Below are 27,827 nucleotides of genomic sequence, written 5' to 3'. Positions count from 1 at the left end.
TTGTGTAGAATCGAAGCAGGGAGAGCTGATGTCAACGGGAGGAGCTTTGACGTGTCGGGTGCGGAGAGTCTGCGGGACTGGATGCTCTTGGAAGCTGATTTCTGCGGCGGTCGATTTACGGGAGCTCGTGCAAGGCTGGGTTAAGTTTCTTTAGGAATATTTTCAAAGTATTTGCCACTATAGACTCTGAGTTTTGCTGAGGGCCACTGCAATGGAGATTCTTGAACACTTTCTCCTGCCCCCAGGCTAATCTTCCGCGGTGTTTAAATGCTGCCTAGGAAAGTTCAGTGGCATAATGATTCTATTTGCTGTGTGGCCACAGCCTCAGTGTGGAAATCTCTCCGTGGACAGATGGGTAAGATTCCTCATGTGTACAATCCGTGCTTTTCAGACGCCCATCACTTCATGCGTGCTTTGTGAAGCGCTGAGGATGGTAACGTTGATATTTAGCTTGTCCCTGGCAATTAGCGCTAACATTCAATTCATGAATGTGCGAGTGAGACGCTGAGGAAGAGCCTCCGATGATGTTGTGTCAGTAATACTCGATTTCCTAATCCCGCCATTTGTTTTCTACATCCCAACACGCAGGGCACAAGAGGACGGCTGCAGGTCAAAGAGCTTCTGTTACAGAAACTTCATCTCAGCCAATTTACGCGCTTGGTGCTAGGAAGGCAATTTCCTTATCAAGTCTGTTTTTTCTGCAAATGAAATGTTAAGTGTTTTCTCTGGTAGGGGGAGCTTCATTTGATCTATTAACACATCAATGCACATGCTTGCACTTGTCATAGTTGTCCTTCAGCAGGAATGTATGGTAAGCATCCAAATAAAGATCAGTATTGGCGGTTGGTTTCCGTGTGCGGGTTTGAAGAACTCCCTGCGCAAGCGTGTCCTGACCAATGAGGTGGAATTTGGGAAGGAGGATGTCCAGGGAGTGACAGACTCCTCCTGGCACTTGGAGCGAGCTGGCAGCTCCCGGGCGAGCGCTGCTGTGTTGTGTGTCCGTGTGCGCGTGTTTTGGCTGTGAGCGGCCGTGTGGCCGTTGGAGCTGCCGCGTGGCCGTTGGAGCTGCCGCGGCAACGGTTCCGCAGGCAACGGACACCCGGTTCCACAGGCGGTGCCGGCGGCGGCTCCGGCAGGCGGTGGAGCGGCCATGGCTGCGGCGGGGCCGGGGGACCGGGACGCGACTGCCACCGTGCGGGGCCAGAAGACACGGCTGAGCCGGCGCGCCCAGGAGCTGCGCGCCGCCACCGCCGTGCAAGGTGCTGCCCCTTGGCCTTGGCGGGGACGGGCTGGGGCTCTCGCTCCCCCCGTTGTCCCGCACCAACGGCGCCTTCGTGTCCCCCAGAGCAAGGGAGTGAGTTTTTCACGCAGTCCTGCGAGAAAAAGCTCCGTGGGAACAGGGAGCGGCTCCCCCGCCTGTGTGAGGCCGTGCAGGAGGATGCCCAGGCTCTGGCCACGGCCCGGAAGGTAGCGGGAGGTCCCATCTGCCACGTCCCCCTGCCCGGTGCTGGCCCTGCAGAGCCACCTGCTCCGCCAGCCCTCTCCGGGAGCAGACAGCAGTAGGACGTGACCGTCCCCATGCTGACGGGGACGTTCTCTCTGCCCGCAGCACAAGCCCGTCCTGGCCCCCGAGGTCCTCAGGGCGCACAACTTGCCCCCCGATCTGGCCGGGCTGACGGTGGAGGTAACGGGCTCTGGTGGGCACGGGCTGGTGCGGGGGCTGGGGCTCAAGGGACGCTGGGAACAGGGTGCGCCGTGGAGGGACCCGGTGCCGGCACAAGGACAAGCCCACAGGGCTGGTGTGGTGAGACACGGGGTGTTCACCTGTGTCCTACGGGTCCCTTTCCACCGCAGGACGCATCCGTGCAAGGTCCTCCTTTAGCTCCCGGAGCAGATCCCTTGCCCCAGCAGAGCTCCTGGCCCTTCCAGCCTGCCTCTCCTGGGCTGTCTGACGCAGAGTCCCCCAGCCCTGAGGTGTTGATGTCACCTCTGCCTTACCCCACCCACCCCCCAGAGCAAAGCTCTCCCAGTCCCCATCCTTCCAAGGGAGTGACAATGTCCTGGAGCAACGTCCCAGCGTCCCCGGCTCTACGGTGGGGGGAGTTTCCCAGGCAGGACCCCCTTCTCCCGCGGGTGCCCAGCAAGCGCTGCCTCCAGCTTGGTGACCTCTGGCTTGCCCATCCAGGAGGCCCGGGAGAAGCTCCGGGCCACAATCTACAAACAGGCGAACACGCTCAACATGCTGGACTACCAGCTGAGGCAGCGCTGCCAAATCCGGGACAAGCTGCAGCAGCAGCTGCTGCGGCTGCAGGAGGAGGAGTCGGATGAGACCAAGAAGCAAAAGCGGGTACCCAGGACCCCTCTTCCTGGGGTGGCTGCACCCATGGGAGGCTTGAACCCAAGCCCTGCAGCCCCTGGGTAGGTGCTGGGTTCAGCAGGTGGTGTCAGCCCATGTGTCCCCCCCATCTCTGCCCCAGATGATTCGCCAGCTGGAGAAGGAGCTTGACAAGATGCGCGCCAAACTCCGCGCTGCAGAGAAAGTGGGCACCGTGTACGAGCGGGTGTATGATGCCCTGCAGAAGGTGAGCTCCTCCTCAGCGGGCCATCGTCCCACCCGCTCGCCCTGCAAAGGCAGCGAGGTGCCCCAGGGACTGTGCTGGAGGGACGTCCTCCTGGCTCAGCGAGGTCCTTGTGCTCCCCTCCATGAAGCGGTGAGAGCCTGGCCCGGGTTGCCCAGAGAGGTGGTGGAGGAACCATCCCTGGAGACATCCCAGGCCAGGCTGGACGGGGCTCTGAGCAACCTGAGCTGGTGAAGACGTCCCCGCTGATGGCAGGGGTGGCACTGGGGGAGCTGGGAAGGTCCCTTCAACCCCAGCTATTCTAGGATTCTGTGATTCCATCCATTGTCACAGTGTGGGGACCCCCAGGGCTCAGTGGGGTGACACGCTGTGGTTCCCTGTGTCCCAGGAGGTGAGCCAGCTGACTAGAGACGTGGAGCGCATGTGCAGGGAGTCCGAGCTGGACGACATGGAGCTGAAGGACATGGAGGCCAGGGCCAAGGAGGCCTGCAAAGCTGCTGAGAGAGCCCAGGTGAGATCAGCCAGGGCACCCTGGGGCCCACTGCCACCCTCCAGAGCCCACAGACAGCACCATGCACCCAGGCTGGTGGATCTTCCTGCAATGAAGAACAAAAGAGACTAAGCTGGGCTGGCCCACGGCACCTAGATCCTCTGGAGCTCCTCTCACGTCTCATTCTTGGGCCAGGATGCCCTGGGGCTGGGGACAACGTGCCCAAAGCAACAGCCATGGTGAAAGTAGCACTCTCCACCCTCCAGCCCTCCCTGCCCTCCATCCTGCTCGCTTTCCTACCCAGCCCATTTACACGGGGGGTCATTTATGACACTGGCCATCTCAGAAGCTCAGCTGGCTCACAGAGGTCCATCCTCAGAACAAGAAAGCCCTTGAGGTGCTGGAGCGAGTTGAGAGAAGGGAACAGAGCTGGTGAGGGGCTGGAGCACAAGTGTGATGGGAGCGGCTGAGGGACCTGGGGGGTTCAGCTGGAGAACAGGAGCTGAGGGGAGACCTTCTGATCTCTGAACTGCCTGAAAGGAGCTTGGAGCCAGGGGGGTCGGGCTCTGCTCCCCAGGAACAAGCGCCAGGAGCAGAGGAAACGGCCTCAAGTTGCGCCAGGGGAGGGTGAGGTTGGATGTGGGGAACAATTTCTTCCCCAAAGGGCTGTGGGGCATTGGAACAGGCTGCCCAGGGCAGTGCTGGAGTCACCATCCCTGGAGGGCTGGACAGACGGACATGAGGTTCTTAGGGACATGGGGCAGTGCCAGGGGTGGGTTGACGGTCGGACTCGATGATCTTGAGGGGCTTTTCCAAGCCAAATGATTCCATGATTCTGTGGTCCCAGCTTCTGCAGCCACTTCTCTCTTCTCTGATACCCTCCAGAAGGAGCTGGCCAAGAGGGAAGCCGAGTTCCTTGCGGAGCGCTCCCTGGACACCCAGAAGGTTCCCATGGAGAGGCTGTGGCTGAGGGAACTGAGCGAAAAGAAAGTGCCAGCGGTGAGCTGAGGGGAAAGCAGCAGCACCGAGCCCCATGGGTGGGGGTGGCAGGGCCAGCTCCCCAGGGTGCCAGCAGCTCGGGGGGTGACCATGAACGTCCTTACAGGCAGCCAAGTCCGAGCCCAGCACGGACGTCTCGACCCAGCAGGACCCAGTGGTGGGTGAGTGCTTGGCGGGGTGCAGTGGGGTGGGACGCGGGGGCAGCTCCGGGCATCCCTCTCTGCCGCTTTTCTCCCGCCTCAGCCACCGAACTGGAGGCCGCCGAGTCCCAGAGAGACCGCGAGGCCAGGATAAGCGAGACGATGGAGGCGGCCAAGGCTGCAGTACAGTGCTCCCGCCTCTGGGTAACGGAACAAGCCATCTCCCCAAAAACCTGAGGCTGCTCGTAGCCACAGGGAGCCGAGACCTCTCAGCTCGCTTTGTTTTCTTGAGGGGTTCTCAGCTCTCATGTGGGCCTGGAGAGCCCAGAGCCCCTATGTGTGGGCAAGGATGGAGCTGTGTTTCTCCACGCCTTGAGCCTGCAGTGGTCCCTGGTGCAGAAACCTCCCTGAGGCCACGGGCCAGCTCCTGCACCCTGCATGAGCACTGTGGGCTGAGTTCTCGTGCTGTCCCTTGGTTAGAACGTCCCCAGCAAGCTCCTGACACAGGACTCAACCTTGGAGGACCTGGAGAAGTACATCAAGGAGCAGGAAGAGCTGCAGGAGGAGCTGAAGAAAAAACTGAGGGATCTGGAGCTGAAGAAGGCTTTGCTCCTGTTTCAACCGGCCCCCAACAAAACCAGGTGCTGCTGGCCTCGGGACAGCCATGTCATAGAATCACAGACTCGCTTTGGTTGAAAAAGACTCTCAAGATCACTGAGTCCAACCATCAACCCACCCCTGGCACTGCCCCATGTCCCTGAGAACCTCATGTCCGTCTGTCCAACCCTCCAGGGATGGTGACTCCAGCACTGCCCTGGGCAGCCTGTTCCAATGCCCCACAGCCCTTTGGGGAAGAAACTGTGCCCCAGATCCAAGCTCAACATCCCTTGGCGCAACTTGAGGCCATTTCTGTTTGTCCTATCACTTGTTAGGATTAGGGTGGCGAGAGCCTGTCCCATGTTGGCCAGAGAGGTGGTGGATGAACCATCCCTGGAGACATCCCAGGCCAGGCTGGACGGGGCTCTGAGCAACCTGAGCTGGTGAAGATGTCCCCGCTCATGGCAGGGGGGGGTGGGTTGCAACCTGAGCAGCTTTTGCAATGATTTGTGGTGTCTCTGCACCCCTGTGCAGTTGTATGCATGTGGCTGTGGTTGGCTGCAGGATGCTGGAGAAGGAGCTGAGGGCGAAACTGCAGGAGCAAGAGGCCCGGCGGGACCGGTCGCGAGCCCAGATGCTGAAGAACGAGGAGCTCCTCTTTCAGATTGAGAACAGAATCGACCACCTCCTCTTCCGTGTGCGTGACATCACCGTGCCCGGCCAGGTAACCCCCCAGCGCTGGGTGGTGCAGTGACACAGCGCGGTGACACTTGGCGCAGCCACCGTCACCCCAGGTGGCTCATTTTGCCCACCAAGGTTGTTCTCTCTGTCTCCAGGATGATTCTCTCCTGTCCCGAGGGCTGGAGGAGAAGCTCCAGTGCCTGGTCCAGAAGTGGCAGTACCTGGAGCAGCGGGTGGCCCACCTGCCCCCTGAGTACAAGATCCTGGACGAGAGCAGCAAGGTACGTGGGGTGTCCATCCCTGCTGGGGTCTTCGGGGACCCGCACCAGGAGGCTCCTCCTGATGGCCCGTCCCAAGTGAGGAGAATGGCGGTGGCCCCGTGGAGCAGCTCAGCTCCAGGTGGCACTGGGCACTGCAGGGCGTTGTTGCCAGGGGATCATCAAGGGCATCCCTTGGGTTGTAACACCCACCTCCCCTTCAACAACTAACCCAGGGTGTGTTTCACAGATTTTTGTGAAGGCCAGGGATTTTCTAGAGAAGAAAATGTCAAGCGATCCTCGGAACGTGATGGTTTCCTTCGAGGAGAGAGACAGCAGCGCTGATGGTAGGAGAACACAGCGGGGACGCGTCCCCCAGCGACTGTCCCTGCCCCTGCCTGTTGGGATTTCTGACCATCCTCGCCTGTCTCTCCCTGTCCCAGCAGAGCCCAGCCCATGAGTTCTCTCCAGACCTTGGGGCTGTCTCCAAGGCTTTGAGCATGGGTGGTGCTTTTAGGTGGGGATGTGGGAGCATGAAGGTGGCCGGTGGGGTGGCGAGCGTTGGACCACAGAAGGAACAAGAAAAGATGCTATGGGGGAGGGAGGGAGAGCCTTGTCTTCAAAATCACCTGGTTTCGAAGAATAACCAGTGCTGGGGTCTGTCTGTGGCCTCTTCCTCTTGGATGCTCTTGGAGGAGCCACTGAGTTTTTGGAGCTTGCCACCTGTTTTGAATGAAGCTGGAGCGGCGTCCAGCACCGCGTGGCTCCAGACCTTTCTGGGAAGCCCCAGCAGCTGGGGATGGGCCACAGCAGTGGCACTGCCAGGCCCTGCAGGTCAGCCTGGGATGCTGGGCAGGAAGAGCCAGGGCTTGGCAGGAAAGCTCTCTGGGATGCCACCAGCCCTCCAAAACGTGCTGGCTCTCCCTGGTGACACCGGCACAGCGGAGGTGGCCCTGCAGACCCTCCCCAGCCCATTTCTCTCTGTTCGCTCCTCCAGAATCCTCTGAATCCTCTGAAGAGAAGGAGGACGAAGATGGCGAGCACGTCCCCACTCGGGAAGACATCAAGAGGGAGGGGCAGCTGCTGATCCAAAGACACAAAAAAGCCATCGAAAAGTAGCAACCGCTCCACGAGAGCTTTGGATGCCCCCGCCCACCCCTTGTTCTTTGGATGCCCCCACTACCCCTGTGTTTTGGATGGCCCAGACCATCCACTTGACCCTGTATTCTCCCACCACCCCTTGTACCCTTTCTCCGACAGGTTTAATAAAGCAGATCTTTTTCGTTCCTCCCAAACCTGTGGTCAAGCTGCAATGGGGGGTCCTAGGTCACTTCTGTCACCCGGGACGCATGGGGGTCAAACCCTGAGGAGCACTCACCTGGGTTTGGAGGCAGCCCCATCGCCCTGGCCCTCACCCAGCTGTTCTCCTCGCAGAGCTGGGGATGGGCTGGGGTGGGGACGGCGTTCCTGGCCAGAGGAAAGCCGGGGGCAGCCTGGCTTTTCCCCACTTGATGCTGTGGAGCCAGCAACTTCCTGGGACCTCTGTCCCCCAGACGGCTCTGAGTGCACCAGTGGGCCGCTGTGTGTCCACAAACATCTGCCAAAGCCTCAGGTAACCAAGAAACCCACTTCTCAGCAGTGACATCACCGAATCCAAGAGCCAGAGTCTGTTGGTCAACAGCTGGGAATGTCCAGTTCCAGGTATTCTGACAGCCTGAAGGTCATAGAGAAGAAAATCATGGAATCCCAGAATCAGACTCACAGAACAGTTTGGGTTGGAAGGGACCTTCAAAGCTCATCCAGTCCAACCTCTGCCATGAGCAGGGACATCTTCACCCAGATCAGGTTGCAGCTGGTAGAAATGAAGACCTTTCAGAGCGTGCTGGTGGTACTTTGTCCCTTGTGCCCTGCCCTGATGTGCAGAGGAGACAGAAGGGACACTGGGAAGCTTTGGGGAAGACCCTCCATATGCTGAGGTGTTGCGTCTCCTTCCTCTTCAGCCTCTAAAAGGCATTTGGTAAAGAGCAGAGTTGGAACTGGGGGTTCCCATCTTTTGAGATAAACTGTAAAAACTCATTAATCATTTTGGTTGGAAAAGACCCTCCAGATCATGGAGCCCAACCATAATCCACCCCTGGCACTGACCCATATCTCTGAGAACATCATCTCCGTCTGTCCAACCCTCCAGGGATGGTGACTCCAGCACTGCCCTGGGCAGCCTGTTCCAATGCCCCACAGCCCTTTGGGGAGGAAATTGTTCCCTATATCCCATCTAAAGCCTCCCCTGGTGCCAGTTGTTTCAGGCTCTTGGTCTGGTCTTTGCACTCGGGCTGTGGGGAACAGAGAAGCCACAAAACGTGTTGAAGACTTCTCTCTGATAAAGCTGGACTCCATTTTCCATCTCAGTTTTTGGAGAATCTGCTCTGTGGCCTGTTTGTCAGATGCAAGGGAACACTGAGATGCTTTAGCTGTCTTGAAAGGAGGGAAGAGCAATGACACGCAGCAACATAGGAATTTCAGGTCTACTGAAACCATTAAGTTGTGAGCAGAAGATACAAAGGCCAATTGCTTTATCATGAGCATTCACTGAATGTGCTCAGACACAGCATCCCAACTCCTCACCATGTCTGCGAGGAGAAGACGTCACCGCACCAGCGAGCTCCTGCCCGGAGTGCGGCGATTAGGAACCACGCACACCAGGACGCAGACAGAAATTCACGCAGAGGCAGAGGTCTTGTTCAGGAAGGAGCGCAGCGCCTGGCCAAGCCGAGAGCTGCCCCAGGCCTAGGCTGCCTTCTTTATTCACCATTGACAATTTATAGGATTTACGGGTACAGGCCTGGACTAAGATGTTTACAAAAAGCTGCCTTTCCACTAATGGTTATTAAGAACACACTAAACTCATGCGATGTTTATCTCACTTGTTTAACCACTCATTCACAGACCAAGGTTCTCAATGAGCGCAGTAAGGACCCTGGCTTTGTTCTTCTTTGCATTCTGTATCATTGTCCAGATGATTCGAAGGACTACAAGAAAAACATCACACAAGCATATCCAAATCCCTCAAAAACCCATATACGTAGACTGAGAGCTGAAAGTGAAGTTTTAGGGTCTAATCACTTTATGCTATGAGATAATGTTAGCCATTTTGTCTTACAGTCCTAACTCTTACAAACTGTGTAATTATTTGCAGGGTACTGGCTAAATCCTAAATCAGGCCTTGCACATTAGCAAAGACTGTTATTTTACTTGATATCACTCATAAACACTAGAATTCAAGTTCAACAGTATTACACATATTTAGCACTCTGATAAGAGAAAATACAGGTTCAGATAGCAGCTAAGGAGATTATTTAAATACAATATTGTAAGAACAATGAGGATCCACGACGTGCATGCAGTCACTCACAAGAAACAAAACCGGAGGCCTTTTACTTCAGGGTACTCACAAGAAACAGTCGCTCACTCCAATAAAGAAGTGGGGTGTCATTAATCCCAGGAAGTTTCCTTAGACGCTGTTCCTGTCTAAGGAAAGGACTCCAGTTCACAGACCCGCAGCTCCGAGAAGACCACTCAAAGGGGGTCTTCGGCGGGAACCCCGTTTCATTGTTTGGCCAGATGTGGCTGTGGGCGTTACAACATAGTCCAGAAGCTTCTCAGCGAGTCTGGGCATCTCCTTTGTTAAGGACCCTGTCGACTGACCAAGGGTCCCACCCCTCCTGACCCATCGGTTGGTAGAGGTGAAGTTTATTGACAACACCTTGGTACCATTCTAGGTGTATGTATGTGGGGACAGGCACAGTGGGGCACAGAAGGTGCTAAAGAGCCGTCAACCTCCTCACTGAAAGCTCCAGATTTCAGGGGAATGTGTAACTGCCTCACAATCCAGCCTGCGACCACAGCCATCTGGCAAACTACTTTGGAGTGGTGGTGCAGTCACCTCTTGCCTCCAAAGTCAAAAGGGGGCATTCTGTTGGTGAGTTTGAGTGCCTGCTGTGGATCGTCATACCTTATGTGTCATTTTCTTGTTGCAAATCAACCTACAACAAAATAATACAAATTACAACAATTACAGTTATTAACAAATATTGGAGAAAGCTGGTTAGCCATACTAATAAGGAAAATAAATGCATTGAAAGTGCTTTCGACAGTTAGTCGCCAGTCCACATCATGTAAATCTGTATCATTCTGATATGGCAGTGCCTCTTCCTTTGATCTCTTCTATTTCTTTGTTGTCCTCTGCCGCAGGGACAGATGCTGGATCTCTGGCATTAGGTCCTGCATCGTGTTTGTCCAGCTCGTAGAAAGGTTTAACGTATTTCACAGGAAGCCACTTTGGTCCTGTTGGAAGAAGAACACAAGCAGAGCCCTTCCCCAGGCGATTAACTACAGGCCCTTGCCACTGACTGTTGTGCAGGGGATCCGGTTATAAAACCTTTGGTCTCTGAGACAGTGAATCTGGAACACGGCAGTGTTTTTCCACTGCTGCGATAGAGGAGGGAGGCACAGTACGATTCAAAACATTTAAAGCATATATTGCATTGTCTGATTGTTCTTGAGGCACCATATTTGCCCTTTTTTGTTTTAATAACATGTGTTTCAGTGTGGAATGTGCTCGTTCAGTGATGGCCTGTCCAGTGGGAGAATGTGGAACACCTGTGACATGCGAAACACCCCACTGCTATAGAAATTATTGCATGGATCTAGCAGTGTATCCAGGACTGTTGTCAGTTTTAATCTGTTGTGGCACTCCCAGCATAGCAAAACAGTCGATCCAGTGGGGCTGAACATCTTGGCTTTTCTCACTTGTATGTGCAGATGCACAAAACGTACCTGAAAAAGTATCTATAGAAACATGTACGTATTTCAAACGGCCAAAAGATGAAACACGTGTAACATCAGAGTACCAAACGCCATTAGCTGAGAGTTCCCGAGGGTTAACTCCAAGGGAGGGCGAGCTTGTAATCAGACCTTGACATTCCCTCCAGCGCATCCACGGCACCACTCGGTTTGGTGGAAAAGCAAAACTGAATTCTCTTGGGTGATGCAGAGACCAGGGAAAGGTGCCTGGCTTTAGCTCTCTGCCAAGCACACCTGGGGAACCCTTTGAAATGCTTCAGCCACTTTAGCAGAGAAAAATAACACCCCCACACAGCTGCCAGGCTTTCACTGCTCACGCAGGGACAAAGGACAGCGCGGGGACAGCACGGCTCTCACTCCGGAGCTCGCCGGCTCTGACACCGGTGCCTGTTTAGGACAAATATCAATGGCAAAGATTTCGTGCTCTGGGATTCAGGTCATCTGAAGAGCACCAGCAAGGAGAACGACTGCCAAAACCTGCACAACGATGTGACCAGCTCCAGCTGCCCTGGGGAAGGAGGCGGCTGGTGCTTGTCCCAGCCCAGCCACACCATGGGCGACCCAGAGCAGCTGAGAACAAAGCCTCTTTCCAGGCTCTCTTCCCTGTGAGAACGTGGGGCAGGGTCCCATCCTGGGGGGACATGGGAGCACATCCTGCCCGAGCTCTCACGGGCCACTCTGCTGCACAGGGAGCAGAGGAAGGGACAAAGGCGCCTGGGTGGGCAGGTAGCCCCCCAGCGCTGGGTGGTGCAGTGACACAGCGCGGTGACACTTGGCGCAGCCACCATCACCCCAAGTGGCTCATTTTGCCCATCAAGGTGGTTCTGTCTCCAGGATGATTCTCCCCTGTCCTGGGGGCTGGAGGAGAAGCTCCAGTGCCTGGTCCAGAAGTGGCAGTACCTGGAGCAGCGGGTGGCCCACCTGCCCCCTGAGTGCAAGATCCTGGACGAGAGCAGCAAGGTACGTGGGGTGTCCATCCCTGCTGGGGTCTTTGGGGACCCGCACCAGGCTCCTCCTGATGGCCCGTCCCAAGTGAGAAGAATGGCGGTGGCCCCATGTCGAGCGATCCTCGGAACGTGATGGTTTCCTTTGCGGAGAGAGACGGTAGGAGCAGTGATGACGGTAGGAGAGCATAGCGGGGACGCGTCCCACGGCGACTGTCCCTGCCCCTGCCTGTTGGGATTTCTGACCATCCTCGCCTGTCTCTCCGTGTCCCAGCAGAACCAAGGCTTGGGCATTGCTGGTGCTTTTAGGTGGGGATGTGGGAGCATGAAGGTGGCCGGTGGGGTGGCGAGCGTTGGACCACAGAGGGAACAAGAAAAGCTCCGTGGGAACAGGGAGCGGCTCCCCCGCCTGTGTGAGGCCGTGCAGGAGGATGCCCAGGCTCTGGCCACGGCCCGGAAGGTAGCGGGAGGTCCCATCTGCCACATCCCCCTGCCTGGTCCTGACCCTGCAGAGCCACCTGCTCCGCCAGCCCTCTCCGGGAGCAGACAGCAGTAGGACGTGACCGTCCCCATGCTGACGGGCAGTGCTGGAGTCACCAGTCCTGGAGGGGTTTGAATGATGCAGAGATGAGGTTCTCAGGACATGTGGCAGTGCCAGGGGTGGGTTATGGTTGGACTCAATCTTGAAATGATTCTATGATTATTGAATCAGGGTTATATCATCTACACTTTATGGATGACACAAGTACAACACAAGTGGAACCTGTTTACAGTAGAACTCCACCAAAACTCTCTTGCCAGCTCTCCGGTTTCATCTCCGTGTGTGTGGCCGCATCATGCCCTGCACACACGTGTCCCTCTGTCACCTCTGCTCACCCACGGACTGGGTGCACGGAAAGGTCAATTTAATTCAGAAATTAATTGCAAAGATAGTTAAACAACCTCCTTATAGTTACCTTCATAAGTGATTTCACATACCATGTATGACATCTTCCCATATGTTAATTCCCTTCCAAGGCATCTCAGATGCCCAGGTCCCAGCTTCGCATCGTGCGCTGAGCTACAGCCGAGGGCAGGACTGGCTCCAGCGCTGCCTTTTCACTCATTTCTTGCTGTTTCTGTTGGCTGCAGCACCTTAGAAGTGCCCGAGCATCCACACCCATGGGGAGATGCTGATTTGTTGGCTACAAATAGGAAGACAACACTAATCCTTCTCACTTCAGCACAACTAAAAAGTCATCAGTCTTTCTGTGATGTTTTTCCAGCAGGCTCCCTTTATTAGATTTTTCCCCAGGGGCTGTGCCAAAGGCCGTGCTGGGATTGAGCCCGATTGCTTTTCAGAAAGTGCCATCCTGTGGCCAAGTGTGAAATCCTTGCTGCTTCCTGTTCTAAAACTAAAGTCAGCAAAGCCACCTCAGACACCATAATCCCTGTAGCACACCACGGATGTGCTGCAGTGAGGCAAATACCCAACCTCTCAGCCTTGCTCATCCCCAGATCTACAACAGTCCTGCTCCCACACCTTCACGGTTCTACATGGACCCTTAGTTTTAATTACCCGTTCATTTTTTTCTTTGAGGGACAACTATCATTATTTTTCACTGTGAGGCCTGACTTAATCACAGGGTTTGGAAGTTGAAGATGACGCTCAAATAAATGAAGCAAAAATCACCACCACTCTACTGTAAGGAGAGTTTCCCAGAGTGAAACTGCTGCTTACAGCTCCCCCTCATCCACATCGTTATAACAAACATGCCAGACAAAATCAGACCCAGGACTGCCCTGTGTGCTGCACCACTAGTTACCGGCCTCCACGTAGACTTTGCGACACTGATCACCACCCCCTAGGCTCGGTCCACACTTCTTCAGCTTATAAACTCTAATCAATCCACACAATCTCCAATAAGATTTATTATTATCATTGAGACAGCTTGGAGACACATGTCGAGCTTTATTAGTGTCTGTATTACCAGCAGGTCTAGCAGGATAAATCCAGGACAGGACTCAGTCCACTCACTGCCTTGGGAAATAGCTGAATACACCAAGAATATCTCTTCAGAAAAAAACATACAGGGGAGACGTCTTTTATACTTAGAAACTACATGGGTCGTGGCAGCTGGACGCCAGAACCCTCAGATAACGGTTGGTTGTTGGACTGAGGGATCAGCTCAGATAAATGTATTAAAGCCCAGCTCAGGAGCGGGTATCTTCCCCTCCCCAGTGAAAGAGTCCACAGGCAGGCCTTTCGCTTTCCGTAGCCAGGCTTTCCTGCGCGCTCGCTCCCGTTCTTCCGTGAGCTGCTGCTCTGCCTTACACTGAGCTGCAACAGCTGCCTCGCACCGCTCCTTCCATTTTTCCGTCAGAAGCCTGAACCCACCGTTAGGCTGGGAAGGGTCTGCAGCACTCGTGCAAAAAGAGATTTTTCTCCTGGAAGCCACTTTGTTTCCCGTTTGTGCAATGGTCGCATGCGTTGGTTTGGTCCTCTCAGCAGCAGCTGTAACGGGATCAACAACCTGAACCCCATCTCCAGGGGGAGGAATGACTTCACCAGGAGCTTTCTTGTCCTTCAGCAACCCAGAGCAAGTCTTGAGCCGCACAACAGAGGGAGCAGGGATGGAGGACTTCACAGTGGGGCCATGCAAAGAGTTTTTCAGCTTGAGCTGCAGCATTTTGGTTTCAAAGGGCACAGAGATTACCCTTGGGGTCAGAGAATCACTGTGCAATTTCGCACGTTGGAGCTGGGCTGCCTGATCGTTTTTGCGTTGCAGGGAGGGTTTGTGTATTTGTACCTTTTCAGGGTGGTGTTGCTCACTTTCACAGACTTCCCTGACTTCTGCGTGGCGATGAACGGGGTACCTGAGGGCGGCTGCCTTGCGGGCATTCTGCAGCGTGTTGAGCGTTAAGAGGAACTTGTCAACGGACATGGGACCACTTTCACCTCTTCTCTTTCCAAATTGCCAAGTGGATTCTGCCTTGTCAAGATGCGCAGGTACATTGATAGGAGGGCCATGTTGGAGTCTGCTACCTGTTCCCAAAAATACAACACAGCAGGAGTCAAAAATAGTTTTTCTGATCATCATTGGCAGGTTGTGCGATTATGGCCTTGACTAAGAACTGGACGGGGATTGTGTAAAATGCTCAGCCCCACGGACTTTGCCATAGTGATACGTTTGTCACTGTGTTCTGCCATGTCATTCCCATGTCAGTGCTTTGCAACAACAATTCTCCTTTTCCAGTCTGGCCAGCTGGAACTTCTGCCCCCTGGAAATATAGTTCAGAGAACATTAAGTTCAGTGCAGAAAGGCAGAGCACAGCAAAGCAAACTAATGAAAGCGGTGCTTGTTCCTCATTTACGGAATTTAGAACTGATTAATCTGCACATACACATGACCCCGCTTCTTAGTTACAAACATGGGAATGTGGGGTTAGAGATTTTTGATGGGCACAGCTCTCTGAAGTTCTATTTCAGAGTCTGCCTTCAACTTCAAGGCCCCAAAACATTCTGAATATAAGACTTTAGAAAAATTAACTTGGGACAAATGCCGTATGGTCACAGGCCACATTTGCGGTCTCAGTGGTCTCTCATTCTCATGTCTCAGGCTGCCGTGTCACTGTTGGCTGAGACAATTCACACCTAATTTTTTTAAACAATTTTCTGAGTTGCTGCTATGGATTAAATACCAGCTCCTCAAATTTTGTGCGTGATTCTGCTACACCTGTTAAAGAAATGAAAAACAGAACAAGGATATAACAAAACCCCCTAGACAGCAGAGAAGTAGAGCCGTACAGCTAGAGCTGAGCACTTGTCCTGTGTCTTCAATGCACAGCAGGTTCTGCAGCCATCACAGGCTCTGCCAGTGATGCGTGTGAGCACTGCAAACCTTCCATCCCGAGCAGGCCTGGCTTCCAGAGATCCTCGTGTTTCATTCTTTACTTTATCTGAGGTGCACTCGTTTGAGGAATCGCTGTCCTGCCTACCCGCCAAGGGTCCTCACCAGGAATATCTGCCGGGAATCCTCTAGAACGTGCTCTCGCCAGTTTTCCCGAGGTGAGGGCGCGGGGTTGTGTGGTGTCAGGACCACACAGTTTATTGCGCTGCTCTGCCTGAACGTGAGAACTCTGCTTCATCTCGAGCAAATGCGGGTGCTGCTGGCAAGCCGCTGATTTCATCGGTTTCTTGGAGAGAGCTAGAAAACAACAAAAAAGTAATCTCAACTTCACTGGTGTCCAACCTTTAAAATGTAAATAAAACATTCATAACCGTCAGGCTTTAAGTCTTTGGTTACTGTTTCGCCTCTTATCACAGCCTCTGAAGGTCTAGGGAATAGAAAAAATCCAAACATTTGTTTAGCAGAAAACTTCACAGCATTCAAAGATGACAGCAAATGTAGATCTTTTAAAATATTAAGTATGTACACACAGCCCGCACTTTTTTGCCACTAGAATTACAATACGCTGCACTCCTATTTGTTTCCTGTTTCTACAAACTGTGCGTCCCTTACCAAGTAGAGCCACATCAGTGAGGTCAACACCCGGTGGCCTTAAAAGCATGAAAACTTTCTCAGTTTCCCTGCAATACACAGTTTGACTGTGGAGCTGGAAGATCTGTGATACGTCCTGCATTAAATAACTGCTGATTAAAAAAAATCACTGTGTTACGATTTAAAAGGTGCCTGCTCATGTCCAATTGCATTTCCCACGGATGGCAGATCCCAAACGCAGGTGTCCTGTGGCTTTCTGGAGTATTTTCTAATAAATCAGAACTGAACCAGCAGCCTGTTTCCCTGCACACCAGCTGTAATAATGTGAATAATACTGATTTCTCTGTTACTGAGCTGGAAAAACAACAGTGCCTGTCTGTATGGGGATACAGCAAAACATTTGGCGAGGAGCTTAGTTAAATGTAAATACGCTCAAGTGACTTGCACCTGTCTGTAAAAAAGCACACACATCACACTCATTGTTTTACTGACCTTGTGTGCTTGACGAGCAGAACCTCTGTGTTAGATACCATAGGCCTGTGAGAAACTCCAGGCACCTCATCACTATGGCTGAGATTCCTGCTCTGGTGTGAGAAAGAGCAGGAGGCTGCGCCTGCCTGAAGCCTCGAAGCACAGGTGAGCTCAGCAGCTCAGAGCTCCCAGCAGGGCTGAACTGACCAGCGCCTGCGTCCCTGCCGGTGTCACCTCTGCTGGGAGCTCCCGTGAGGCTTCGGAGATCCCCCGGTAGAGAGGGAACTAAAATGAAGCTCGCTCTTTGCAACACACCCGTGCCCTCTGGCTCTTCTTGCGACGCCTGCGGATGTGCACACACTGTCTGGACAAATGTCTCGAATTTATACCAAACCTTTCTAAAAAGGCACAAAAGTTTTACAAAAGCCTACAAGTGACGGAACCATTGAAACCAACAGCACACCTCCCAGACCGCACTTTTGAAAAGCACAGAGTCTGTATATTGATTAAGACGAAGGCAGCCGTATACTTGCAATTATTTCAAATTCATTTTAGGAAACGCCAGCGTGTTGCAGAGGCCGTTTGTAATGTTTTGAGGTGTTCCCCAGCCTTTCAGTGACCGGCAGCGGACCCAGGTTGAGAACGTGAGCCGCCAGCACCTTCTGGTTCCAGAGCCAGGCGGCGCATCCGGTCGTGGTACAGCCTTCGCCAGCAGGGAACCGCGGTTCTGCTCCAAGTCGCCTGCTGCTGGTTGGTCTTCCCCGCCACCTCTCGGGCAGCATCCAAGGTGTAGTCCCAGCTGACGTCCTCAAACTGGAACACCAGCACTACGGCTGGAGAATTTATCACCATCCTGAAGGAGGGAAGGAAAAGCTGTGAAAGCACCAATACCATTAACCCAGGACTTAGTGCCTGCAGACACTTCAACACCTCTGAGATGACCCGCACTTGTTTAAGGGAGCAGGAACAATTAACCCCATCGGTGGTGCTGCACATTGTAACCCAACCTCTGTGTGAGCTCTGTGGGGCTCTTTTCATTCAGATCTATAATAAATTTAGTTGTAAGATGATTAGGATGAAAACTTGCAGCAGTAGAGTGAGCTAGATCAGTGCAATGCCAAAAGAAACTGGAGACACCATATTATGAGGGACATTTAATGTAAATTGGAGGGGTGGAGCGGACCTGGCTGGGATGGAGTTTTCTTCATAGCAGCCCATATTTTGCTGTGGTTCAGAGCTGTGACCAAAACACCAGCATTTTAGCCATTGCTTATGCAGAAGCTGGGAACCACCTTCACTTCAGAGGTGCAGATGTGAGGACACCTGGGAGAACTTTCCACTGCTGGCTTTTACAAAGAGGCAGTAAGGCAGGGAACAGGTAGAGGCTTTGTCAGGCCTTGGCTCGAGTCCCCAACCTGCTAAGAAATTTGGGTGCTCAATTCAACTTTACAGTTGGTCCATAGAATCTTTTAAGCTGGAAAAAACCGTTAAGATCATGAAGTCGACCATAAACTCGGCACTGCCGAGTCCACCGCTGAGCCACGGCCTGAGGTGCCACATCTTTAAAATACCTTCGGGGATGGGGACTCCACCGCTTGCCCGGGCAGCCAGTTCCTCTGTGTGTCTTAAGTTGGATAGAAACGGGAAATTGTCAATTGCTGGATGGAGTAAGCAAATCTATTTTTAGCCACTGCTAACAAAACCAAGTTATTAAAGCAGTCAACAAGCAGTAGAGCCCTTTAAAGCTTATTTGTGAGAAGGAAAAATGCTTAATTCCTTCAATTACCAAGTTATCTACCTAGTTTAGTTCAGAGACGACAGCTGCCCTCACCAACCTGTTTTCTGACACATGGACAGAAGAGATGGGGCTCCCGCTGGTATCGGCCGTCAGCACTTTCAGGCAGGTCCCAGTCAGGTAGTTAAATATACGGATGTTCCCGTCAGCGCAGCCGCTGATGACCCGGAGATAGAGGAGCTGCAGAGACACGACTTCCCTGGAAACACAACACGCAGCGCTGGGACATCCACCGTGCTTTCCCGAGGAGACGCGATCAGCTCCCTCTTTTGTCCTGGAGGAGATGCAGAGCTCTGCCTCCATCAACAGCCTGAATAAAGAAGCTCATGGAGATATTTCAAAGGCCTGGTAGCGAAGTCCTTCATAATCCCTCCCTGCCCAAACCAACCTACCCAGCGCATCCTCAGAGCAGCCACTGTGGCTGTGGCCATCTGCCGTGTTTTGAATTGCATTTTTATGTCCAGGAAAGTAAAAGAAAATAATCTGATGGTACAGTTGTAATGAGTATTAGAAAATAACATAGTACACAGTTGGCAGGGTTCAGCATATAACTTGGCCACCTCTGACATAGACCGTGTCTTCTCTTGACCAGGTAGCATGACACCCTCTTGCATACAGGTTATGATCCTTGGATTATTAGACTATGCCCTGCCATCCCTGTTCCTGAACAAGTGGTTGCAATATTTGCATTTGAGGTTGTTATAGGTCTTAACTGACAAACACTGGTTATGATCACATAGTGCCTGACACTTTTAAAGATGAAGACTGTTGAATGTGGGGATATTTCAGATACTAAGCTTGATAATTAAGGCATTCTGTGTTTCTATAAGGAAGATGTTTTCTTTACAGACTTAGTAGATTGCTGAATACAACTCCAAACGCATCCGATTCCTACTTTGGGTGGTGGAAAGCTACGAGGCATCTGCTCAGCTTTCCCAACATGCTCCATCCCAGGGCGCTCCCATCGGTGCTGCCTGTGACAAGGTGCCACTGGTCAAAGGACAAGCACTTCACTGGGCCTTGGTGCTCCTCTAATGTCTGCAAAGTAAAAGAAATAGGTGTAACCCTCAGTAATCTAGATGTAAATACGCCAAGGTATCCTATGGCATTCCCAATACCAGCCTCATGTACTATATTGTAGTTTTATCAGGTATTATTCTAATGTACCAATATACTCTGTGGATAACTGTTGGGTTTATAGTCACCAGAAATATTTCGGGCTCGCTGCTGATAATGAGCTGCTGGTGTGGAATTAACATTAATTTTCCATCTTTATTTATGTGCTCAATAGATGTCACCACACCAAGACCTTTATCATCCATTGAATACTCACCCAGGAGAGAAGAGACCCAATGGCCCTGACTGTAATGAAAGGGACAATCGCAAATGTAGCTCAGCTGGAGCTGGGAAATCCTGCATCTGAGATGCTCTCAATTTGCAGCTAGATTGCTAGATTGCTGTCAATTTGCAGATAGAAAGAGCTTCACTCCTCTCAAATGTGGACTAACACTGATTCTGGACACCTGCTAAGGTAATTAGCAGTCTCCAGCCTCAACCTTTAAAATGCAGAGCAGCCATCCAGCTGCTTCAGCTGCATCAACTGCTACCAGTTGTGAAGGTTTCATATTTTAGGCTGACAGGTGAGACCCAACCCCAAGAGCTGTTGGTCAGACCCCAACCTCTTCCCAGGGTCTGAATGTTCCTGCAGGAGCAGAGGTGAACGTTTCTACAGGAATGAAGGGGTCAGGCACAGCACATCAAACCCTGCATTAAAATTGACAGTTGTTTGCAAACAAGTTTTATATTATTTGCTTACAAATAAATCTGTGGTTTCTTTTACCAGTTTAGGCTGCCTTTGGTTTGGGGCTTTTTTTTTTCTTCAGAAAATTTTTGGCAAGAACCAAAGGCTGTGATAAACTAGCACAGATTTTTAAACATTTAGCACAAAACGATCCACCTAAGAAGAAACTCACTTTGATCAGAGCGCCCGTATCCGCAGCCCAGACTCTGACCAGCCCTCGCTCGCACCCGCTGACAACGCGGGCACCGTCGGTTCTGACCACCCAGACAGCGCTGCTGTGCTGCAGGGTCTGGAGACATCGCCCACTCCTCAGATTCCACACTGTTGGGAGCAAGGGGGAGAAAGGTCACAAATTAATAGTAAAGAAACCCCTGGCAAAGCTGCAAGCTGATACCATTTTCCCCGAGAGCTGGTGTGGCCTTAGAGCCACAAAACCTTTAAAAGTGAATAAAAGCAGAAGTAACGAGAATTTATGCAGTGACACAGAGACCTTGCATGTGCACGTGGCCACAGCTTCGGCTGCTCTGGAATCGAAATGGGATGCTAAACTCCACCCTCCAATCGATGCCCTTGCTCTATTCAGACGCTGCCCGTGTCACCCGTCACACCTCCAGCACTCTGCCCATCTCGCTACTCCCGGCCTTTGTCTGGAAGCTCCTGGTCTCACCTTTTACCATCCCATCCCGGGCTCCCGACACGAGCTGCTCTTCGTGTAAATCCAAGCAGGTGACTGTCCCACGGTGACCATCGAAGACTTTCACACAAGCACCACTGTAGATATTCCAGCACCTACAAAGGACCAACCAAAACAGGAATACAGCGATTAACTTAATTGATGGCTTATTCATTTTATTATTTCCTACTTAACGGGCCCAGCGTTTCTCCTCTACACACTAGGCTAAAGCCAGGAGTCATTCCACTAAGGTGTCAGAGTATTTGGAATGATCAAGTCAGGATTAGTAGTAATTTTTTACCAATATCATTTGTTCTACCTGCAGACTACCTGGAAACACATGTCTAGATTCCACCTTAGGCACAGCTACCTCCAATTAACCTTAAAATGTAGAGCTTTGCAGATAAAATTGTTTCTTTAGTGGCTGGTGTCAATGTGATTCCTGTTGGCCTCGGAGAACACCAGCACCTGTTCAGACAAACATTTTGGAGCAGGGAAGAGAAGGGGGGTCAGAGCCTGAGTCACTGTAAACTCTTTCCCTTTTTAAGTGCTGCCTTTCATGAATTTCTGGTATTGCTGTGCCAGAGCCAGACAGCCTGCTGTTCAGCTTTTACCCCTCCTTGTGATACTCTTGAGATGTAGAGATGAATAACATGGAAGAGCTGAGCATCTCCTTGTCTGAGGGGGCAGTGTCTGCAAAGGAGCAGCTGTGCAGCGGGTACCAGGCTGTTAAACCTGCTCAGCCAAACTGTCACAGATAAACCCAGCCTTGCTGAACTCAGTGCTGACCTTAGCAAGGCCAGAATCTCACAGCAAGTGCCTTTGGGAAACATCTGGTGTTTTGAGGCACTTTAGGAAGACCTGTGCGTCACCAGGTGAAACCGGAAAAGAGAAGCTGTCCTATGTGAGTGGGGGTTGTTTCCTTATCTACTGTCCTTTCCTCGTTACTATAACAAAAGTGAGGGAAGGAAGATTCCGAAGATGGGCTGGAAGGACTAAAGATGAATGTTTTCCTGGATATTCCAAGAGGCTGGTAATCCCGTGGCACGGTCCCTGTGCTGCTCACCTGATGCTGAGATCAAAGCCTGTGCTGAGGACCAAGCCTTTGTTCTCATCGAGGAGCAGAGCTTTGCTCCCAGCACTACCAGAGAGCAGAGGCGGCACTTCTTTCGTCCCCGGCATGCCAAGGAACCGCACTTTTCGGCTTGCAGAGCCAACGGCTACCAGGTCACCACCACTGTAGTGGATTATTCTGCTCTGGTCTGATCTGGATAAGAAACAGCGACTGAGATGAGCTTTAGCCAGGTGACAAGGTACAACATGTCTAAGGTTGTGACAGGGATTTCTCTGATGCTTAATGGTCTTCACTGAGCAACCTGACACACAACACACTTAAATGGGTGAATCCTTTGCAGGGCACCACAGCCAAGGTCCCTAATTCTGCATATTCAAGATTGTGTCTGGAGAATAAGCTCAATAGGTGCTGGAGTGAGTTGAGAGAAGGGAACAGAGCTGGTGAGGGGCTGGAGCACAAGCGTGATGGGAGTGGCTGAGGGACCTGGGGGGTTCAGCTGGAGAACAGGAGCTGAGGGGAGACCTTCTGATCTCTGAACTGCCTGAAAGGAGCTTGGAGCCAGGGGGGTTGGGCTCTGCTCCCCAGGAACAAGCGCCAGGAGCAGAGGAAACGGCCTCAAGTTGCACCAGGGGAGGTTGAGGTTGGATGTGGGGAACAATTTCTTCCCCAAAGGGCTGTGGGGCATTGGAACAGGCTGCCCAGGGCAGTGCTGGAGTCACCATCCCTGGAGGGCTGGACAGACGGACATGAGGTTCTCAGGACATGGGGCAGTGCTAGGGGTGGGTTATGGTTGGACTCCATGATCTTGAGGGTCTTTTCCAATCAAAACAATTCTGTAATTCTAAAACGGCCGGGGTGCTCTGTATCCTTTGTGATACACTGGGGATCACCAACCCTTAAGCCTTTAAAAATTCCCCTGCTATCTTTATTAAAAACTGGATTTGACACTGAGGATTTTTCAACACTGATGCTGAGGGACTCTCCCCTCCAGCCACACATTCCCACAGAAGGACCGCAGGGAACAGAACGGGTTTGGAGGAGCTGCTGTTGGGCCCTACAGGGTTAGTGCAGAGAGCAGCCAGGCAATCTACTCACTGGTCCATGAGGACACGAACACTGTAGGAGCCACAGAAGACATTTCTCTCTTCTAGTTGGATTGTGTCGGTTTTCAGATCGCGATAGGCTTCCTGCAGATTGTCTTTCTCCTCCCGTCTTTCTCCTCTCTGTCCAAAGAGAAATAGGGAAAATCAACTCATGGAGGGAGGAAGGTAGCATTATTCCACAGTATTAAACATCAAGGCTTGGTCCCTACTATAGTGATGAGACCAGAGACAGAATGTGTTGGTAAGGAACACCCAGAGTGCAAAAATGCAAGGCCTGACATCTGCACCCTTGATTTCTGGGGAAAATGCTGTGCCCTTGGGATGCTGCCCGACCCTGCTCGCAGCCCTGGCCCCAAGGCTACGCCTGCGAGATGCAGTAGGACAAGGCAGGATTTAGGGATGCAGGCTCCTGCTCGTGACAGAAGGTGCTGAGCAAGCTCTGGTCCTTAGGAGTTGCTCACGATGGTACAAACCAGAAAAACAAAGCAACTCCAAATTCACTGTCACATCTTCCAAGATGTGTCCTCCTTCTTCCTCAAATGCTGAAATGCAGGGTCCATGGAAGGCAAACACCTTTCAACATACCTGCGGTTTACTTTCACAGTCATGGCCTTCAATGACATCCCCCTCTTCGTTTAACACTGGAACTGTCACATCGACTCTTTTGGCATAGGTTGGAACTGCTCTTCTGGGGCACAACCCCTGGAATGAACCGGCAGAGGCACCACAGTCACCGCAGAGCCCGAGCACACAGAGGACGCTGCTCACGGGTGGTGCTCCAGCATCTCCATGGGACGCTGAAGCCACACGCAAATCTGAACTGCACACACTGGTTTACTGTTCCTTAAGAGACCTGACTTGCATTTACCACCTCGTTGCTATATGACTTGACTTGTTGTGAAAAATCATTGCTCTTTCTTTTTTTCCTCCAAAATCCAGTCTTGAGCTTCTAAGAGCCTCCAAAACTTTTCCATTTCAACAGAAAAAAGTTGGAAAGTGCATCTCATCTCTGGTGAGCGCTCACTTGGTTCAGAATCCAAACCCACTGAGATGAGAGGCTCTCAAAACATCTTCAGCAATATTTAAGTTTCATATGTAATGCGCAAAGCCTGACATGAAACAGCCTTTAAATGCTGGCCCAGAGCTGAGATTTCAATGCTCTCTTCACAAATCAAAGCACACACAGATCTCCTACTTTCTCTCTTTGGGGATTTACCTTTACACTTAGCTTGCTCTATGGCAAGTCTGTCCTAAGCAGGACAGGCATTTCCTAGCAGTTCTGCTTTACTGTGTCCCAACCGCCAGCTGTGACTTCTCACAAAGTCATCTCATCTTTCCATCTTCCTTGGTGGAGCAAATAAAGCTCAGGGAGCTGTTGCAGGTCTGCCAAATTGTCACCAGCTCCTGGAAATACAGCATTTGCATTCCTGACCAAACCCTGTTTTCTTTGTTACAAGAGTGTTTTGATCCATTTTTAGAGTCGCAGGCTCCCTGAAGGTCAGTAAAGGCTCTTACGTTGTGCTTACTGGTGATAGTATGAACATCTAACCTGGCTTCACTCTGCAGATGGAAGAACAGGACAAAGGTGGGAGGTGGCCTCTAGTAAAAGCATTTCCATCTAAGGGTTTGGGCAGTAGCAGAAAAACCCTCTTTTTAAAGCACATCATCATGGCAGAAGCCCAGACATCATACCTGCAAATACAGGATACTCTCCTGGATTATTTTTTGACATTCACGTTCCTTATTGACTTCTTCAACCAGATGAGCCCAGAATCTATTCACAGACGCACATGCTTCGAGGGATTTTTCATCCAAAAGTCCTGAGGAATTAAAAGGACAGAATGGTCAACCAAGATCCACACTACAGGCCATCCATGGCCCTCGGGGGAAACCACGCTTGGAAAAACGAGGGCAGCTTTACCAAAGATGTACAGGGACAGGTGAGATGGCAGGCAGCTAATTAAGTTCTTGCACCCAAAGACATTAGAGGGTGACCGGTGGGCGGCAGGACCCACAGCCTCATCTCGACCAGTTAAGGGGCACAGCAGGCGAGTTCTCCTCTGCATCAGGACCCTCCCGGGGTAGGCACTTGATGCCGTGGGGCCAGCAGCTCACTGCTGGTGGGTGACCACCTAGGAAACAAAGGAATTGACAGTTTTGTAAGCACTTGAGCTTCAGTGGCTATTAATGATGCTGTTGTTAGCAGTGCACCGCAAGAGCTGGTTGATTTTCCTTAAACCCTTCACTATTGTACTGTTGAAAGGAAAACACTGGACACTCAGTGTCTTGCAGGACAATTCAAGCCAGCAAGGCTGGGGGGCAGAGGTGTGTGGGATGACAACTCTTCCCACTCCCCTTTGTCCCGAGGAGCAGGCAGGGGCTCCCGAACAGCCCGGAATCCCAGTTCTAGTCTGCAAACAAAAGCTCCCTCCCCAGAGGAGGGAGGGCTGTGTGCTGCTCCTCCCCACCGCCGGCCCTGCAGGGAGGGGCTCTGCTGACAGCCACCCAGGCTGCTGACAGGCGACATCTTCCTGCCTGGGCACAGTTGCTTGCAGTTTGTGTTAAATTCAGCCACTTTAAGTCTCAGCTGGGAGAAATCAAGAGGATTTTCGCAGCTCAGGGGAATCCAGCACAAGCCCCAGCAAAGCAGCATTTGCTTTTCCTACACCCTTAACCCTCAAAAACACTACAGGGAAAACCAGCACGGCATCAGCACCCAGAACACCGAACCGCGCCGGCCTGGTTGCCCTCGGTGCGAGGTTTCGGTCCCCTCCAAGCAGCACATGAAGCATCAAGCGGTGCCCCCAGGCCCAGGTTCAGACAAACCCCTTTGTCCCCGGCTCCACCCGCGCCCACCGGCCCCGGGCCCGCTCACCCGCCCCGATGCCCCCGCCGCGTCCCGTTGCCAGGAGGCAACCGCTTAACGGAAACCTCCGAGCGCCGCCCGTGTTCTGCCGACAGCCGCGCCCGCCCGCCAGCGCCCGGCGTTCCGTGCCGAGCACGGGAACCCGCGGCGGGGCAGGGGGCACAGAGCCCCCGGAGCACAAGGCAGCTGGAAAGTGAAGCAGAGGGGCTGTAAAAAGACCTCAGGGAAGTGGGAGACAAGAGAGGGGTAAAACAGCCAAACACCACACACACTCCAAAACAACAACCAGCAAACCACACTTCCTTAGCCATCTAATGATTCAAAAATGCATGTAGATTAAGATTAAAGACCTGTTCATCTATCATTTGGAAGAAGGTAGGGGGATTAATTAGATTATTAGAAAAAACCTTTTGAAAAGAAGATCAAGTTCTGCAGAACAGCCTGCAAAGGCCAGGATGAACTCGTACCTCCCCAGGGACTCCCCTCAGCCTTGCAGGGACAGGCCCAGATGCATCAGGACAGCAGTGGCACGTACCTGGGTCATGCTCTGTTCACAGCAAGTTCGGAGTTATCGCTGTGCCTGTTAGGCAGGAGTGGAAATGATGGTGCTGGATGGGAGCACAACAGTCTCTGCCCTGCGGAGATCTCAGCGCTGTGCAAAGCACTCGAGGCACCATCCCATGCACATCCCCACGGTCACATTCGCCGTGCAGGATTTTAACACAGCCCTCGGGCTGAGCAAGCAGAGAAATGCAATGCTCCAGCCTCAGCTATTTCTCCAGCGCTGGGTTGTTTTCCTGCCCCAAAGAGCTACTTAGAACAAATCCACCCCTTTTCACCAGTACCAAGCACTGCTACGGGGTCTCTCTGGGTGCTTGCTCAACTAGATCAAAGTTTGGAGCTCTGCCCAGATCACAAACCCCTCCAGAAATGCGTTTTACTCCCTACGCACAAAAATGCTTCTCTTACCTACCTTCCTGCATATCTAATGGTATCTCATAAATAATATTTTCTAGCAAAACAGTCCATTTGGGATTACAGCGCCCAGCACCGAGACACTGCTGTCCCAGGTGAGAGAAGCTCTCAGACCCCAGACCTCCAGGAGGGCTCTGGAGGGAGCAGCCACCTCTCCCTGGGCCAGATTGCATTCTGTCCCCTTCTCCATGTTCACAAGAAGGTGCAAGCACCCTGATAGGGCAGCTCCTACTAAAACCAGCACTGAGACCCTCATACAACCGCCCATGGCCTCCTGGCTTTCACAGAGACCCCCAGCCCCAGCGCTGAGATGTCACTCTCCACACCAAACCTGAGCCCTGCCAGGGGGACCAGGAGCACATCCCACCCTGCCAGCTCTATTCAGAAAACCCAGAGTTACCTTCCTAGCTGCACATGACTTCCTACCTGTGGGGTGCTCAGCACAGCAAACAAGCTGGGGCTGCGGGTGGCCCCAGCACCCCCACCCCAGGCAGCAAAGGGGGAACCATGGCAGCAGCAGATCCCACAACACATCCAGTACCCATCAGGGGGAAAGAAAACACCTGAGTGGGGGCAGGTAAAACAAGAAACCCCCACAGTGGGCACAGAGAACAGGGCTGAACAGGACACATCCCAGCACTGGGGCTGCTGGGATTAAATTGGTGTCCAGGAGCAGAGGGGTGCAGGTGAGGATGTTCAGGGTAATGAAGGCATCAGGGTGGGGATGCCCGTGGGAGGGGCTGTTGGGGGCTCTGAGGTGCCTGGGGATGTGTGTGTGTCCCCAGCCGTGCAGGGGACAGGGGGACAAGCACAGCCCTGTGACACACACGTAGTGGCTGCTGCTGGGTGTCACGGTGTGGAGACCCAGGATCGCCCCAACACGCTGCCCTGGGCTGGGCCCAGGTGGGTGCTCCCCCAAACTGCCAGCACCCACTCCTGGGCACCCCCCCACTGGCTGCCACCCCTGGGCAGGCACAGCGGTGCTGGGCTGTACTGGGACCTCCTGGTTCACAGCAGGATTTCGGGGGGGCCCAGGAAGA

General features: G+C 52.7%; 1 protein-coding gene and 1 pseudogene across 1 annotated transcript; one reads left to right on the top strand and one right to left on the bottom strand.

Annotated features, from left to right (window-relative positions):
• The first annotated feature begins 351 nt into the window (after positions 1-351).
• Positions 352-12,686, top strand: LOC136110233 (coiled-coil domain-containing protein 183-like; annotated as a pseudogene).
• Positions 12,687-13,663: 977 nt separating this feature from the next.
• LOC136110117 (F-box/WD repeat-containing protein 10-like) lies at positions 13,664-25,071 on the bottom strand. Its single transcript, XM_065853311.2, has 12 exons — positions 24,868-25,071; positions 24,639-24,766; positions 23,532-23,648; positions 22,939-23,066; positions 21,835-22,035; positions 20,763-20,884; positions 20,268-20,416; positions 19,190-19,332; positions 18,335-18,493; positions 17,159-17,352; positions 15,543-15,734; positions 13,664-14,572 (listed from the first exon to the last, which is right to left on the bottom strand). Exons 1-12 carry the CDS (start codon positions 25,010-25,012, stop codon positions 13,716-13,718), a joined length of 2,535 nt encoding a protein of 844 aa, XP_065709383.1. The 5' UTR covers positions 25,013-25,071; the 3' UTR covers positions 13,664-13,715.
• Positions 25,072-27,827: the final 2,756 nt, after the last annotated feature.

This window comes from Patagioenas fasciata, chromosome 19, assembly GCF_037038585.1.
Source record: "Patagioenas fasciata isolate bPatFas1 chromosome 19, bPatFas1.hap1, whole genome shotgun sequence".
NCBI lineage: Eukaryota > Metazoa > Chordata > Aves > Columbiformes > Columbidae > Patagioenas > Patagioenas fasciata.
The sequence above is the reverse complement of the archived record's forward strand: the minus strand, read 5'-3'. Positions and strand labels throughout refer to the sequence as shown.